Genomic DNA, 17,238 nt, shown 5'->3' on the forward strand with positions numbered 1-17,238 from the left:
CAGCTTGGAGTAAGACAACATGCATGAGGAGGATGATGTGGACAAAATACTCATTTGCCTAATAATTCTGCACTCCCTGTACACCAGTCCAATTCCATTCCCCAATTAACTGTTCAGTAACAATATCTGGGGATGTTTTGTTTTGTCTGTTTTTTTAAGTAAGAACTGGCCATTTAAATCATCCCTGTGACAGAGCACAACTTGACCCTCTACTAATGAAAGCTTAAATACAGCTTTAATCTCACTCATGGTTCTGATTGGTTAATTGTTAGTCAACCGACAAGTTGATGACTGTTCTTTTTTAGAAACTGCTGTTTTATGTTACAGCACCAAAAGAAACAGTCCACAGTCTCAAAGGTCTGGACCCAAGCAAGCGCTTTAGAGGCAGCTAATGCTGAAAGAAGGGAGGAAAAGTCATTATTATGCTATGATAATGAGTATATATCTTCCTGTTGCTACATAAATTGGACCCATTACCTGGAGGACAAATAATCAAGTAACATATTTAACATGCCATTGAGGGCACATTCTGCTTTACCCACTAATAATCCCTGAATCATAATTACATCTAGATCTGGCTGTAAGCCCTATTACATTTGCTCAATTATTCCTTTCCTCTCACTGCTATGCTGCCTTTTGTACTTGCAACAAAGAACAAATTCCCTGAAGCTGTCTAACATTTAAGCAATCGCTTTGTTTTCCAATGTAAAGTTTAAAATCACAAACAATTTTTAAAAATATAATTTATGGTTTAATTTCTAAATATTTTAAAGTGCAGAGGAGAAAAATAATACTGTGATTACTAATCGCTCCAACAGGCTCCTGTGTCCTCTCCCTGGAGCTTTTATCCGATGAGAAATTGATTACATATCAGTCACAGCAGAAAGAAAAACTATCCGGACTGAACAAAGGATGCAATGTTTAAAAAAAGAAGGGAAAAAAAGAGCCTTTGTTCCCCCCCCTTCTTTTGGCTCTTGTTGATCTGATATTGATCACCTGACACTGGTCAAATATCCCACTCTGCATTCCGAACAAATGCTGATGGGTGGGGAGGGGATAGCCTGACAGGACAGGGCATATGTGGCAAGCTAGTTAGGACAGTCACTCACAGGAGAATCATTGATCTAGATGCCGTTTTGTGTTTTTAGGATAAAATGCATGCTCAAGTGTTAACACTGCCTTACCTGCATCGCTTTTTTGCTCCCTTAACGTATTCCAAGTCATGAGGCTGCAGTTTTAAGATGGTTTGTATGCCGGCTCTTGTATTGTAAAGGGAACTGATGTAAATGCTTGTTTTCCTACCTACACTTAGGCTTTGTTCATCTTTAAATTGAACATTTCAGTAGTGGAAGAAGGCATACTTGGGTAAGGAGGATGTGCTGTTTGTTTTTGTTTTGGTTTATTTTGGTTTTACATCCCGAGAATGTTGTCCTCAAAACTCTCTGTAAGGAGGACCGCAGAGAGTTTCATGTGCGACACTATATAGATCCAAGCACCATTCCTAGTCTCTTATGAAGTTACTTTTCAAAGTTAACAAGTATGTGGAGAAACCCTGTCAAATCAATGCAGATGCAGTCTCTCATGAATATTATGCATATGCTGTATGTGAGGATTTTTCATCAATCCCCTTTGACCTGAAAGGAAAAGGTGCAGAGTGTCAGGAGCTTTTACTTCAGTGATGTCTAGCATTGTGAAGGGAGAAGAGCCTGTTTCCGGGGACTAAGAATAATTGGTATGTTTATACAATCAATGGTAGAATGCAGTCAGCCTTCTCTGGGGAAATATGAACACAACAGCACTACCACCTGCTCCTACCTCTAAAGTGTGCTTTGCAAACCAGAGAGAGCTATATGACTGGTTTCAGGTAGCGTCCTCTTTGTTAAGCTCCTTTCACTATGCGGTATTAATACGGTAGTGTAAATGTAAATAAAATGTCATGGATGTCTGCATGTTCAGTAATGTGTTAATTTTGATTTGGTTATTCAGGCAGATTTTTTTTAACATCATCTGCTTGAATTTTGACATGACATATCTAAATGTGAAGCAAAGCATGCATCTTTTTCACAACCATAACTGTTCTGCTGATATCTTGCTAATTACTATGCTGCTTTTGATGTTTGCTTGTATAAAACTCCCACATGAATTCAACAACATCATTATTTTCTCTATGACAAGATGAAAATGCAGATGCCATACTGGATAACTGCTTTACTGTGTACATTTTTACCTACACCAACCATGGCTCGTTAAACAGGCTCTGACTCACAGTCAATTTTTGTGAGAAAGAACATATTAATGACAACAACAAATTTCTATATGTTGTAATACCCCATAAAATCATCAGTTGAAATCTATGTGGAAATTTCCACTCCGGATCTGGGATGAGAGAGCTGAGTGTAAAAGCGAAGCTCTCAATTTACCGGTCGGTCTATGCCTACCCTCACCTATGGTCACGAGCTGTAGGTCGTGACCGAAAGAACGAGATCGTGAATACAAGCGGCGGAAATGGGTTTCCTCCAAAGGGTGGCTGGCCTCTCCCTTAGAGATAGGGTGAGAGGTTCAGCCATCCGGGAGGGGCTCAGAGTAAAGCCGCTGTTCCTCCACATCGAAAGGAGCCAGCTGAGGTGGTTCGGGCATCTGACAAGGATGCCCCCTGGGCGTCTCCTGGGCGAGGTTTTCTGGGCATGTCCCACCGGGAGGAGACCCAGCACACGCTGGACAGATTATATCTCTCGGCTGGCCTGGGAACACCTTGGTGTTCTGCCGAATAAGCTGGAGGAGGTGGCTGGGGAGAGGGAGGTCTGGGCTTCTCTGCTTGGGCTGCTGCCCCCGCGACCCAGCCCCGGATAAGCGGAAGAAAATGGATGGATGGAATTTCACAACAGCAAAGATAGAGACAAAGTGTAAAGTTTTTCTAGACGTTTCCTACACATGCAATTTTTATCGCCAGGTAACCACCATATTTAAGCACTGCCTTTAAAAAAACATTGCCCAAATAACCTCTCAGAAGTATTACCAAGATGACTGTCAAGTGAACAGATTTGCTTAAAGAAGATTTGCTCAAATCAGGACTTTTTACTGATGTAAAACATTGTTACAATAAGCAGTGGGTGTATCCAAAGGTATTTCTAATGGCAACTTAAATATGTTAAATCCTGCAAGTGACGGGGCCATTTTGACTTTATATACTGTTCATTACTAAAGGTACAAGGTGGACTAGATAACACATCTGTCATGAGAAATATGTCACAAAGCTTCTTACCTTTGTAGAAGCACTCTTCACTGTGCATGATGGTAATCCTGTGTCCTCTGATGCACGAGGTTCGGTGGAGCTCACAATGGTTCTGGTAGAGTTTCCCATCTGAACCGCACACCGGCTTGTAGTGTGGTTTGCAGTGATCCAAGCACTTGCACTCCCCTTGGTCGGTCTCATGATTGACCACACAATGGCGTCCCAAGCCACAGTACTTGTGTTCACATGGACCCGGATAGCTGTTGTGCCCCATAAAGCCTAGAAAACACACAATGGGGCGTAGAGCATTACACTTCTGTCTGACTTTAACTCGTGATCTAAACAGGTTCCTGCCAGACACAAATCGAAAGCCTGGATTTAGGCTCCTGTCAAGGCTGGATCTAATTCAGGCTTTTTCCCTGTCCCCTAGCCCCTCGGGGAATTCCCATCAATACAGGAAGGTGTTTTTCACAACTCAAAGTGTCAGTGAGATCCATAAATTATGCAAGTCAAGTTCACTGTAAACCATTCACAGTAGGAAAAAGCAAAGAAATACATTTCTTTTTTTTAATTCATATTTACACCCGTGTGTCCTGAAAACCTCCCACTGAGTGGACTGATGAAAGAAAATGATTAACTAGACAAGCATATTTACAATAACAATCAATCAGTCAATCAATCAATCAGTTAACTTTAGTAGTTCAAAGACTCCACCCTTATGGTGAATGGATCCAGCAGCTCTTTTATTCCACTTCTCTGCTTTGAGGTTTCAAATATTTTATAAGCCTAGGAATGTGACAAGAAAACAGTGCAGTTCTATAAATTTGGGATTCACCGTCTTTGCTTCACTAATGAATATTTTCATTGTCGTCAATACAAGCTACAGAATTTCTATGGTCTTTTGATGGTTTCTATGATCTTGGTCTACTACCTAGGCTAAACCTTTTTCAGCGTGGCCTATCTAAGCTAACATCTAACATTGGCAAAAGTGCAAAAGCTACCTAAAAAAGATCAATATCCTTTACACAAACTCGTTTCAAATTTTTGATTTAAGGTTATCATAATGGGAAATTTTCCCTGTGTGCTCCCTTCTTAGGCAAAACTCAACATACATGTGCACAGAGGTTCAAGAGAGAATGTAACTATAACTGTGCAAAAGAACAGGAACAGGAACAATGAGAGTCATTCACAGTATAGTATAGTATAATATGTGACACAGTATTATTATTTCATTTCTAAATATCATTTTGTTCTGTAGAACAAAACCATGGTAACCATGAGAACATCTTTTAAAAACCTGGTGTTTCATCTCAATCGTAGCGATTATTTCCTACAAGATATAGACTAGTCATAATGTCATAATTAATCAATATATAAACTTTTCCAGTATTATTTTTGTTGGTATTCATTATATTTTTCTAACCATTTGGATCTTTTAAAATAAATTATGAACTGTTTAAGAAAAGTCCCTAAATGAATTAACAGCTCCCTACCAATTAAGTCGACAAACAAGGTTAGAAACAAGGTCAGTATACTTAAAACTAAACTAAACTTAAATGGTAAAAAAAACCCAAAGAAAACTCGATTTTAAGAAAAAAGCACTGATACATTGTTGTGTTCCTAAAATGAACTAAAATGCAGACAAACTCTTGTTAGCTTTAGGTTTTGTCAGTTTGATCAAATGTGGCAACAGAACAAGGATGAGGAGGCTTTGGTCCAGATGTTTACTGGCACTTGACATGTTTACAGGACAGGTTTTTGTACTGTGAAAGCCATTACAGATGAGCATGTCAATGGCTGCATTAAGAAGAGGTGAGTCTGAAAATTATTTTTATGCACAAATTACAAGCATGACTTTTACAAGTCCAGTACGTTAAGGCATCAGTGTTTGTCTGAACGTAAAACATTTTGCCATGCCAAACACTAACCATGTCATAATAAATTGAAAGCTTAAACTAAACTAACTAAAACTAAATATTTCAAACAATAAATATTAAATGTACCCACTCTTGAAACTAACAAATTAAAAATGGATGGAAAGAAAAAATTTGAAATTAAATATGAATAAAAACTCATGAAAAATACAAAACTCTAATAACTTTGATTGGAAACCACAAGGAGAGGGTTTGTTTACAAGGTCAATGTGCCCCTCAGTGTACATGTGCAGTACCTCCACCTTGCTGCAAGTGGGAACTGAATGACCAGAAGAGATGGAGCAGCTTGTATTTTGCAGTAACCGATGTATTTTCAAATAAAGTGACCTTTAAAATAGCAAGGGCTACAATGTCATTCAGTATTCATTGAATTCTAGGGTTAAGGAATTGAGGATTTAAAATGAAAAAATAACCAAAAACCGTATGTGTGAAAGGTGTCCTTGAGTAACAGATTTATTTCTGGAAGACTATAAGGTTGCAGTTCTGCAACAAACCCTGATCTCTGACCACTGTGTGGAGGAGGGGAAAAAAGGAGGAAAAGACGTAATAAGAGAGCCAAACATCACAGCTTATATGGTGATTCAGCAGCAAACATAAATAAAATCATGAAGCTGTGGGATTTGTGAGGATGACTTCATTTACAAGGGGTTTTATGAGTGCAAGATTAGTGTGATTTTCTCTGTGGTCTGCCTTTTCAACCTGTATGAACACTAACACGACTTGACAGGCCACAGATCAGTCCGTACAGTAACCCATGAACCATATCAAATATATTGGCTTTCTAATAGCAGCCTGCCCGCTCTTACATTGCCCTTTGGAATAGTCCACAAGAGGCGGAGGGGTATGTTGAGCGCAGAAGGAAAAAAATGAAAAAAATAACCTCAATCATACCTCTCAAGGCTGCACCCTGATGAACGTAAGGGAAGTCAGGCAATGACTACACGGAAAATGATTATAGCTTTGTCCACTACCTACTCCAATAGAGAAAAGGTCACTGTATTTATAGGCCTTAGTGTACCCTTATTTAAAAACTACCAAAGTAATAACACTACCCTGCAAATATAGTTCAACCTTTTTCTTTCACATGACAAAAGGGACATCATAAAGGCTGTAATAAAATATAAAATAAAAAAAACAAAATAAATAAAAAGAACACATACATATTTAAACACACACACACCTTCATACAGACCACCAACTGGTGTTAATGAATGAAAGCCCACCATGGCAAACAGCCTTATGGAGGAGTGTCATGAATTCTGTTTTAATGAACACAATCGCAACATGCCTTGTGCATATTAAAGAGGTGGAACTGGCTTTATGACTATGAAAACACACAAACACACACACAATACAGAAGAGCCAATAGCGATACAGTTGTTTGATTGATGTACTTCCCTATCGAGGCCCTTACACTATAAGAGACTATGTGTCACAACAAGCTGTATCTTCCTTTTTTGTAGTTATTTATTTTCTATTTTCTCCAGCTTTATCAGAGAGCTGGAGAAATTCCTCAAATATTCAGCATGAAATTAAATGGAAATTATTCTCATAACAGATGACATTTTTTAAAAATGTTTTATGTGATCGATAGAAACATTTTTCAATTCTGAGAATCTGCTCTTGTTCTGGGTTTTTAATCATAGTTTTTAAAACTACATCTAATTTTCATTTGAGACAATTTTGTTTTTTGGCTCAGTCCTACTCAAATACAAATAAGACAGTAATCTCACTGCAACTCATAGGAAACCCCACAAAAGAATTTGCGGATGCAAAAAAAATTTCACATTCAATGACCAAGTAGTTGCAGCGACCAACTCTTCCCCCAGATATTGAGACTGCAAGGTGATTGCACAGGTCGCTGCTGCAAAAGCAGGAGGCAACCTAAAAATTGCAGTTGAGCTAAAACTGATGGTGATCACTTAAAGTCTGATGAAAGTCTCCAAACAATTCCATCAAATTGATAAATGCGGACAGATGGCAGAATGCCAACATGCTGCAATCGATTTACGTCATTCTGCACCAATGAGTCCAACTTGACTTCACTAGTTGTCAACTGGTTGTACTCTGGTTTAATTGCTATATAAAAGCAAGGTTGTTGATCATCAATGTGATACTTTTATTAAATTCCCTAACAACTACGTTGCTATTTATGGAGATTTTTTTTCTGTTTCAGATCTATGACTCTGAATCTATGTAGTTAGTGAGAATTTCTGGATGCAGACAGTACAACAGGACCCCAATCATACACAGATGACTGATTACACCTTATTGTCATTATATCACCACCTATCATCAAAGTAACTTTTAATATGGCAACTCATGGCAAGTTGTCACAGACTCTGATGCCCATCTTCATAGCAACCATTTCTAAAAGGACAAGATCGTAAGTTCATTGCACAGAGTCATTATAATATTGGCCATGCAATGGTCTCCGGTTACTGTTTTGTGACTATAGCATTTGATAAAGTTTAAGTGGCTTACAACCAGCTGAAATGACTTAGCTGATTGGTGTTTCAGAAAAGATAAAAGTCAATAACAGCATCCAAAGCATTTCTTTGCTGCCGAGAAAGACACTCACCCCCCCTTACATACACTCTCTTCTGTATTGGGAATAATGAGAATGCATGATAGCTATCAAGAACAACGCAAAGAAAACAAAAATGTTGGTGTTTAGCAATACTACAGTCTTTACCACTTTAGTTCCAGTTCATGTTTAAGAGTAGATTTTAGTACATACCTATACTCGAACTGACTTCTAACCCATATTTAGCTATCAACTCTATTAATCTTCCAAAGCATTATTAAAAAAGTAGATTAAATATTAAAATAAGAGCTACATTTTGTCTACTTTGCCTGAGAATTATCGTAACAACTAGGCTTCTACTGGTAATGTTCACATAATGTAATTTCCTCTCCGACCACTGTCACTGCAGAGCACCGAATATCTAAAAAATATATAATGTCAATGCATTTTTGTTTTCCTTCCCATTATCCACTCCTAAAGCAAGATTATTTCTTACATAGCTATTTCGGCAAGTTGCCAGTGAACATACTGCATTAGGCATTTCATTTACTCAGAACCATATTACCCAATGCAAATTAGCTGCACACGATCACAACTCGTAGATCACAAAGTTTCACTTAATTTCCTCCACATAAGGATGCCCAACTTAACTGGAAAACTGTCATGTAAAATAGAAAAATAACAAAATAAGGTGTAAGCAGACCAGCATGCACAGATTTTACTCACGCTGCACACAAGCTGTTCACTACCAACCAATAAATATTGACTACAGAGAGGTGCTTCACTGCATTAATTACAATCTATGACATATTTAGCTTTGAGCGGGACAGTATAGTGCTCGATTCATTCACAGAGAAACCAAGATCAACACCATCTATTCACAGACAACCGCAGCAGATGGTTATAGAAATGCATTAAAGAAATAGCTTTGCTTCTGAGACCGGATCCATTACATTCTTTGTCGTTAGCATCACTTTATTCTTCCATTTATTAAAAACAACTTTTACTTTTGTAAAGTCTCCTTCTACAGAGATGGATATGAGCGGAAATCACAATAGTTTCAGGCTTTTGTTTTTATGATAATAGTTTGTATAATTATATGTATTTAAAGACAATGAGTCTAGAGATGTTTAAAAAAAACATACTGCATAATTTCAAAGCTTCCTAGAACATCAGAAGAATCAGCTGAAAGACTTCTACAGTTTCACTTTTGAGGCTTTCAATCAGAAGCCTTCATGAATATCTGCCTTCAGTTTTAGCAGTCACACGTCAGGGTAAACAAAATGACTTAAAGTGGTGCGCCTCATTCATATCCCAAACAATCCCCCCACACATAGCCCGCATTATGCTCTATCCGTCACAGAGGATTTAGACGGGATACAAGTGTGTACACTGTGACCTGATTGGAGCCAGTCAATTTGCTAGTTTATTAATTCCCCGCGGTGCACTGGCGTAATGATTATTCAGTGAATTTGCGTCGCACAGCGAGGCATCCTCCGTCACCAGCAGGGTCAGCGAAGGGCAGAGTCATCTGTTATCAGTATGCACATCCAACTGTCTGGCCATCAGCTGACAACAGAGACAAATGAGGGATCGTACACAGCAATTCCTTTATTGATGACCTATTGTTTTTCAAAATGTGGACAGAAATCCATGATGCCAAATCTTCAATGGGACCCTTAGGGTAGAAATGTAACTTGTCTTGTATACACCCACTGAGATTATAGATCATGTTCTACCAGTGGCTGAATACAATCTGTTTACTTGAAATATAATGCATGAGTCTCGCTCTGTGAAACTTCATTGCAGCTGATGCTTCTTTTCAGAGCAGCCAGTCAATTTGTTTCTCCTCTGCTTATTGTTTTATCACGGAGTAGTACAATATTTTTATTGTAACGTGCTATGACATGAACTGTCATTTGTAAACACACCACAACTTCTGCTACAATACCTCAGCTTAGGTGGTATTCTTTTCTTTCCATGCATCTACTACACTAAAAACAAGAAGAAAACAAGAGAAACTGAAAAAATCTGACCTAATGACAACAGATTCCCACACCATGCAAGTTTTGCTAAAGGACTCAATAACACTTTGAGACACTGTGGATACTGACATATGGGTGGACTTAATAGTCATGATATGTGAGTGGTGATAGCAGACTGTAAATTATATAAAAGTCACATGCTAATAAAAGTTTTTAGCAACAATTTTTGAGTTTGAAAGAGTCGTTCCTGTCAGCTGGCTCACCGGAATTTCCTTTTTTTTTTAAACTGCAGTTAGAATGAGGCTGGATAGCAGAGAAATTAATATTTGTGAAGTCAACACAGCCAAGGCTGACTAAGCAAAACCAGTGAGCACAAATTCTTTAGCAGAAAGTAGAACAAAAAGGCCAAAGTCAGCAGGTCAGAACCCAGAAATTGTCATTAACATACTCCCCAACAGAGATCATTTTTGCATAGTTTCGAGAACTGAAAGTATATTTATGCAGACTGCAACAAAACAGTGCAGCAACATGTGGTTTATAAGAAAAAGCAAAGGGATCTTAGACGCCCTATATCAAGTAGCTTCCTTTGATGATCAGGTCAAACATGCTGGGAAACAATGCCTTTGTGAGATTTATAATATTTGTTAGCTGTCTTCATCATAAAGAAAGCAAGGTACAAAGAATTTCAGGAAAAATGTAAAACTAAAACACTGGGAGGGGAGGTTTGCAAAATTTGTGATCGCCAAAGTTTTTTTCAACCCACGTTCTTGATCTAAAACATCTGACTCAGCTAAGCCTTATAATTAATCCATCTTTGTTCTCCACTTAAGGAGACCCATTATCCTCACTTTCAGTTCCATCTTTTTCATTGTTGCTTTCTACTTAAGCAGCTTTTCATGAGCCACAGCTCAACATAATTCCTATTTATCTTACATTGAGGCTTTAATGCAGCCCTCAAGTTTATCTTCTGTTTGAAACAAACCATTTAGCTCTTTTTGCACGCCATTTAAACTAGCTTTTGTCTGATTGGTTACCCATTATCAACAGACGGTTTGAAAATCATGTGGGTGGGGCTTCTGTGTTCACAGCCAGAGGTTAGAGTTACTATCACACACTCTGAACATTTATTGGGTCAAAAGTTTACATTAGTTTACAAAAAGTTTCCAAACAATTAAATTTTTTCTTTGAATTGTTCTTTTGCCTGAACAGCAAAATCTTTAATGACTTTTATAAACAGGAATTGAGTGCACAATTTTACTTTATTTTGGATTTTCTCCAATCTACTTCAAAATCAGTTTTGATGAGTTTGGCTTCATTGACTTGTTAGTGAACCCAACTGTGTTCAAGTGTCAACAGTCTAGCCATTAATTTGAGTGAAGCTGAAGAATTTAGAAATAGTCCTCCTTCGTCACTGCATCAACTTTGGACAATTTCCCAGGACCACTGGGAGTAAAACAGCCCTGGATCATGTTACATCATCATGACTGACAGTGGTTTAAAAGCCTCACCTCCTCGAAACATCTGTCTGTTTTTGGGTTATTCCTGAACATCCAAACCAATTTCCTCTCATTTCAGAGTAACACCTTGGGACCTTGGCAGAGTGGTTAATCGTTCACAGCCAAATAACATATATTTAACCTCTTAAGCACCCACGCACCCAAAGATGGGTGCAAAAGGAAGGAGACGCGGAGATCAGAAAACCACTGGGGGCTTAACAGGTTGAGTACAATTGTTTGTGCTGATGATTTTCAAATCTGCAGTTGATTAGAAATGACTCCAAGAGACCTTCCTACATAACTTATGTAAATCTAAAATTCTCATTCTCAGATCTTCACTGAGTTCCTTTAGCATTGTTCTGAATATTCAGTGCTGTCAAACAAATCGTTTTTATGCTGACACAGAGAAACTACCAGTAGCAGTAAATCATGACTCCTAACAAGAAGTTAATACGCATTGGCATGATCAAGTTAAAAGACACTACAGAACCTTCAACGTCACTTATTCAAAATTCGAATGTAAAATCATTTCACGGTGGACAAAGAACAGTATAAAGAAATTAATAAAATTGCATTCAACTTCTGACCACAATTGACAGTATGCACCATTGAAACATACATAAGAAAAGAATAAAGGAAAAATATGATATCATTAGATTAAAGAAAAAATTTGGGTTAATTTTATGCAAGTCATTTATTCATTCATTAAAATATTAGGATAATGTTATGTTTTAGCCTTTTAAGTTACATTCAAATATATTCATGGTATGCAAATGAAGCATTTAGCACTGATAACAGCTGCATAATTGTCAATTAGTGACAGGTATTACAGTAACTTTAAACTGCAGAGAAGTTGTCTGAAATTGTTTGATGAGCGACAGTTATTAAGTTAAAGTTACGTTAGTGCTATTGTGGACAGCTGGACATTGTAATTGACTGAACTACTGTTTGCATCACAGACTGAAAGGACCCTGACTCTGACAGAAAGGACCCTGAAAGGAGTCTGACTGTTTAAAATGACAAGCTTTAATGTCACCTTGGAAATTACTTAACAGTTCACCAGCTGTATGCTTGCTATATGCTGAAAGAATGGCACTGACAACAGCTGTTTATGCAAAACTGCAGCTGAATATTGAAGTAATCAAAAATGTAAAAAATAAAAAATAAAAATGAAATAAAAGAATCCCTGATTCAACATTTACCTTTAAAATCTTTCCGGGAGCTAAATAAACTTTTGTTCTTAACCTTGTTTGATAGAGTTCTGTGTTTTGAAATCTCAGTGTGGCGAATGGCTTAAGATGCAAAGACAATTAGTCAGAATTATCTCATTAAAAACCAAATGAAAATATGCCCTGTGCAGGTAAAACATTAACCTTTAGTCAGAGCGTGTAAGCAACACCAAGGTCCTGACAGATGTGACTCCAGTGTGCAGTATTTGAAGGGCATCATCCCTCCATGCATGCATAACGAGGTGAACACTGTGTAAAGGGATAACAGACGTACTTGGACATGGCCAACATAATCAGATTGTCTTTGCAGATGGATCAAAGCATTGCTATGGCACCAAAAGACAAGCTTTAAAACCACAAAAAACCCAATAGTGTTATGGAAATTGTCTTCCCCAAAGTGTAACAACCTGCACTCTTTGTAAAGCCATTCAAGCTTCTGATAACTCTGGTCCTGATGCTGACTCAAACAAACAAACAAAAAACACACACACAGACATCCATTTAAGCAATATCATTTTGAAGCATATTTTTTCCTTGGACAGGCATCTCCGTACCTCTTTTTATTTTTTTTTTTTTGCGAATGCTTTCTATTCTCTTTGTAAACTCAAACTGTTGCTGTAGTACCTGTATCTGATGTTTTCCATTACAACAGCTCCGAGTCCTGAGGGAGAGAGCGAAGCATGGTAAACAACAGTCAGGCGCTAAGCTCACACAGTGCAGAGTTTAGCTGGCCCACAAGGCCCATGAATAAGAAAAAGGAGATGCAAATTGGAATAAACAACAACTACAACAATCTTAAAACTTTACTTGCGCATAAACAATGTCACAGTCCCTCACACCAACTGACACTTCGTGCAAATAAGTTATCTGAAATCTCAGACGGTGAGCAAGTTCTTAAGTGGAGCGCTGCGAATACTGGAAGGCACAAGCGTGCACATTAGCAGCGGCAGCAGCAAAGTGTATTTTTAGCCAACCTGTTGTCATGCAAAGAAAAGGTGTAACATATTCACGGTTAAACATCTGACATCATCCAGTCTACCATTACCTGCCGTTTTTTCTCAAACAATGGTTGCATGTAAGTCTGACCATTAGCAGCGTCTCAGGAACAGCAATCTCCTGAATGTCACCAATTTGTTGACAATGCATTATTTGTGACATATTTATGGAGAAGGACATTTAATGGCACTAAGCATGATTTATTTTCAGCCATCCTGAGCCAGAGGCATGCATAGTCTTGGAGATTTCATTTTAAAACAACTGGTGAATAATTTTCACCTAAAGACAGGAACCTTAACCAATAGAAAGAATTTTGAATCTTATAATGGATTGACTCCAGATAAATTCATTTCAGGCTCAATTTCCAATGTGTTTGTTAAGCTCGCAAACTTGTCTCTTTATTCAAAAATGAATCTTCTGCCAGGAAAAGGTGTTAAGTCTGGTCACTGCGACCCCCTTCACATTCGGTGCTAAATGATTTACTAAAGCAGCATGGTGGTGCAGTGGTTAGCACTGTTGCCTCACAACAAGAAGGTCCTGAGTTCGACTTCGTCATCTGAGGATTCTGCATGTTCTCCTTGTGTTTGTGTGGGCTCTCTCTAGGTACTCCAGCTTCTCTCTCAGTCCAGTGACATGGACACCTGGGTTGGCTGGAAGACTGTTTACTTAGCCTGGCAGGGTGAAGGACACTGTCTCAGCTGAACTATGGACACGCACACATATACTGATACTGATAAGCACTCACTGACGCATCACCCTCCCTACCCCGGATCCAACGCCACCTCCAACGCTTACCTCCCCTCTGATGTGGACATCAGGTCAGCTGAAGGCGCAGTCGAAGATTACAGCAGTCCCAGATCAGATGTACACACTGGAACACTTTCCCATGTTGCTTGTCTGTGTTTTATTGTGCTATGGTGTGTTGACATCTGTGCATTATCCTTTTGTGTTACACATTTCGATGTTTTTTTTCCTCGCTACCTAGCCTGACCTGTCTCCCCAATGTGATGTTTGTGTATTGTATGTACGATCGGCAAGGTCTGTCATCTCGGTTGTGGGCAAAAGACCTGCAACTGACAAATAAAGGCAATTTCATCTCTCATCATCTCTCATTTGGTTAAATGGTGACTGCCCATAGGTGTAAATGTGAATGATAGTCTTTCAATCTGTGTTAGCCCCGCAGATTGGTGACCTGTCCAGGGTGTAACCTTCCCCTTAGTAGCTGGAATAGACTCCAGTGCTCCCGTGACCCTGACAAGGATGAGTAGATGAGAATGGATCGATGGATTATCTCCACATTTCATAAGTGAAAAAACATCAGTTTAAAAGGTAAAAAGAACAGGCTGGTTACACTGGCAGTCTGGGCTTCTGACAACAGTTTGTTCCAGAACAATGGACTCCAGAAGGTCCACGAGAACAGACCATAACTCACTATATATCAAGAGGGTCTCCAGTTTAAACTTCCTCAGTGTCCAACTGTCAGAGGACCTGTCCTGCAATAGACACACCTATGCTCTCAGTGGCCAGGAGTTAGCTTCGTGAGGAAGCTAAGGAAGGCTGGGTAAATAAAAATTCCCAGTACTATAAAACACATGCAGCGCAAAAAGATGCACTCCATAAGAAAATAAAGCTTGAATTATATTTTCTCCCTTCTATATTTAGCTACTTAAGGGTTTACTTAAAATACATACTATATCAATATGTTTAAAATCAGCTCTTGCAGATAATGAACAGCTTATACAGCTCAAAATTGATATGAATGTAAATGTGCATAATTATCAATTTTTCACCAGAACACTGTCAATTTAGAAAGCTCCTGGGTTTTGAAATATCAGAATCAGATTTAAAGTTGTTCTCTTGTTTTTTGTCTTCCTTCTTCCACAAACTACAAATTTGTCTAGGTGTATAGAGACAGATGCATTAACTACACTGGAAGTGCATTTGGCATGGTTTCCCATTCGTTTACAAATTGTTTTCTGGTGATAAAAGGTGTCAAAAAGGCAGGCTGTTACAGCATTGTTATCTTCGGCTTTACACATGGCACGTCAAAGACTTGTTTCTGTCAGCCCCAAAGGTAACGACCTGCTCAAAGACCTATATCCATCAGCGTCGTTAAGGTGTTGTGTTATCACCTGCTGAAATGCACTTCTTCCCCTACCAAATGCTAATTGCAACATTGTGACAACACTTTTACTCCTGGTGGCATAAACAACTCTTGAACTATTTATGAGTATCTATTTGAGGCATAAGAGCTTTTTCAAGCCTTTTAAGCAGAGCAACACACTATGTTTAAAACATTGATGACTTCCCTTCCACCTCGATGACTTCATTCCACAGCCCTTTCACTAAAATACAAAGACGAAGTCTTGGGGGAAAAAAAAACAAAACATTGTCACTTCTTATGTTTCCGTTTTTATCATTTTACTCACTGTGTGACTGCAGGTCAACATATAACTCTGTTTCATACTGTTACATGGTTGGACTATATATTCCTAAATTTAATTTCCCATGTTCTGTTTGATAAATTCAATCTAGTCTGACTCAACAAGGAACGGAGGACAAATCCTTAAAATCATTTATAAAGGGGAAAGCCTATTCCATTTTAATAAAAGCTGAGCTCTGCAACCTGCTGATCTGAAACCCTGCCAACCTCTGCATCTCTAAGTGCCGTATAAAAAATATATATATAACAGTTATGTTCAAGAGAAAGCGTTTGCATTCACATTTTCGACATTTAACTCTTATACGAGACAACCGAACAGTGAAATCCAATTTCCTCTTTAACAGTAAAAGCAGCCAGAGTAGAAAGTGCAAGGGTCAAAGCCACTACGTGCTGACAAGAATAACTGCAAAATACGCTCTGGTGTACATTGAATTATCACATACTATGAAAACTTGTTAGATACAGAAATTCTGCAGGGGGGAAAAAGCATTACGTCTAAACAAGACAGGGACATTTTCAGTTCAGGTAAAAGGACGGAGATACAGACGGGGGTGTTTACTACTCAACATCTATCTTGTCGCCCTCTACAAACACAACTGACAGCACATGAATAGACTGTGCTTCGTGTTTATGAAATCTAAAAGAACACCGAAGTCAACTCACGTTCAACTTATTCATAAAATGCTGTCTGACATATTCATCACAAACCACTTTGCAGAGTACAAAGGACATAGTGTAAATACAAATTAAAACTATATGACTAAACTTCACATGAAATATTCCCCAGCTTGTCAACAGTGTACAAAGGTATACATCACAGCTGCTCAGCAGAGGCTAATCAAAGAATCCCCACCCCTACAATAGATTTTTTTAAAAGACTTTCACTGCTTTGAAGGAATGTAAATTAATCAAACCACACTGTCAAAAGGAAAACAGACTCTTTATGAATGAAAACATCAAATCTCCTTTTTCCCCCCGCATGGTTTTTAATTAATACAGAAAAAAACTTGCACTGTTTATGTAGAAATTACACCAATTCATTTTGAGATTCAACACTTATAATAATTGTAAATGTTGTTCAAATATAGGGACAAATATTGTTTTATGAAAATTATGCTATTGTGCAAGATGTGCACATATTTTGTGTATAACATATCCAGTATTATCCGCAAGCATTTGGACAAATTACTCTGTCTCTGCAAACCACCACTGTGGATTTTAAAAAACTAACAGCAGCAGACTTTCAGCTTGAATCCAATCAGTTTAGCAAAATTATCGCATTAACTGTTTCAGAATCATATATTTTAGATCAGCAAATCTTCTACAAAACCTCTTTACTGACTTGCAAGGTTTCCTTGTGGATCTCTGGTCTCTTTTTCCTCAATTTTTATCCACC

At 38.2% G+C, this 17,238-nt stretch overlaps 1 protein-coding gene across 3 annotated transcripts in view; it reads right to left on the bottom strand.

Moving 5' to 3' along the window:
* fstl5 (follistatin-like 5) overlaps positions 1–17,238 on the bottom strand; it is a 190,816-nt gene that overhangs the window by 121,388 nt on the left and 52,190 nt on the right. For all 3 annotated transcript variants that reach the window (XM_005726504.1, XM_005726503.1, XM_013909182.1), the window contains exon 4: positions 3,263–3,511. In XM_005726504.1, coding sequence (XP_005726561.1) covers positions 3,263–3,511 — 249 coding nt within the window. The remainder of the gene's footprint in view (positions 1–3,262; positions 3,512–17,238) is intronic.

The sequence above is a fragment of the Pundamilia nyererei genome, unplaced genomic scaffold (assembly GCF_000239375.1).
Source record: "Pundamilia nyererei isolate P.nyererei 1_Seehausen unplaced genomic scaffold, PunNye1.0 scaffold00020, whole genome shotgun sequence".
Taxonomy (NCBI): domain Eukaryota; kingdom Metazoa; phylum Chordata; class Actinopteri; order Cichliformes; family Cichlidae; genus Pundamilia; species Pundamilia nyererei.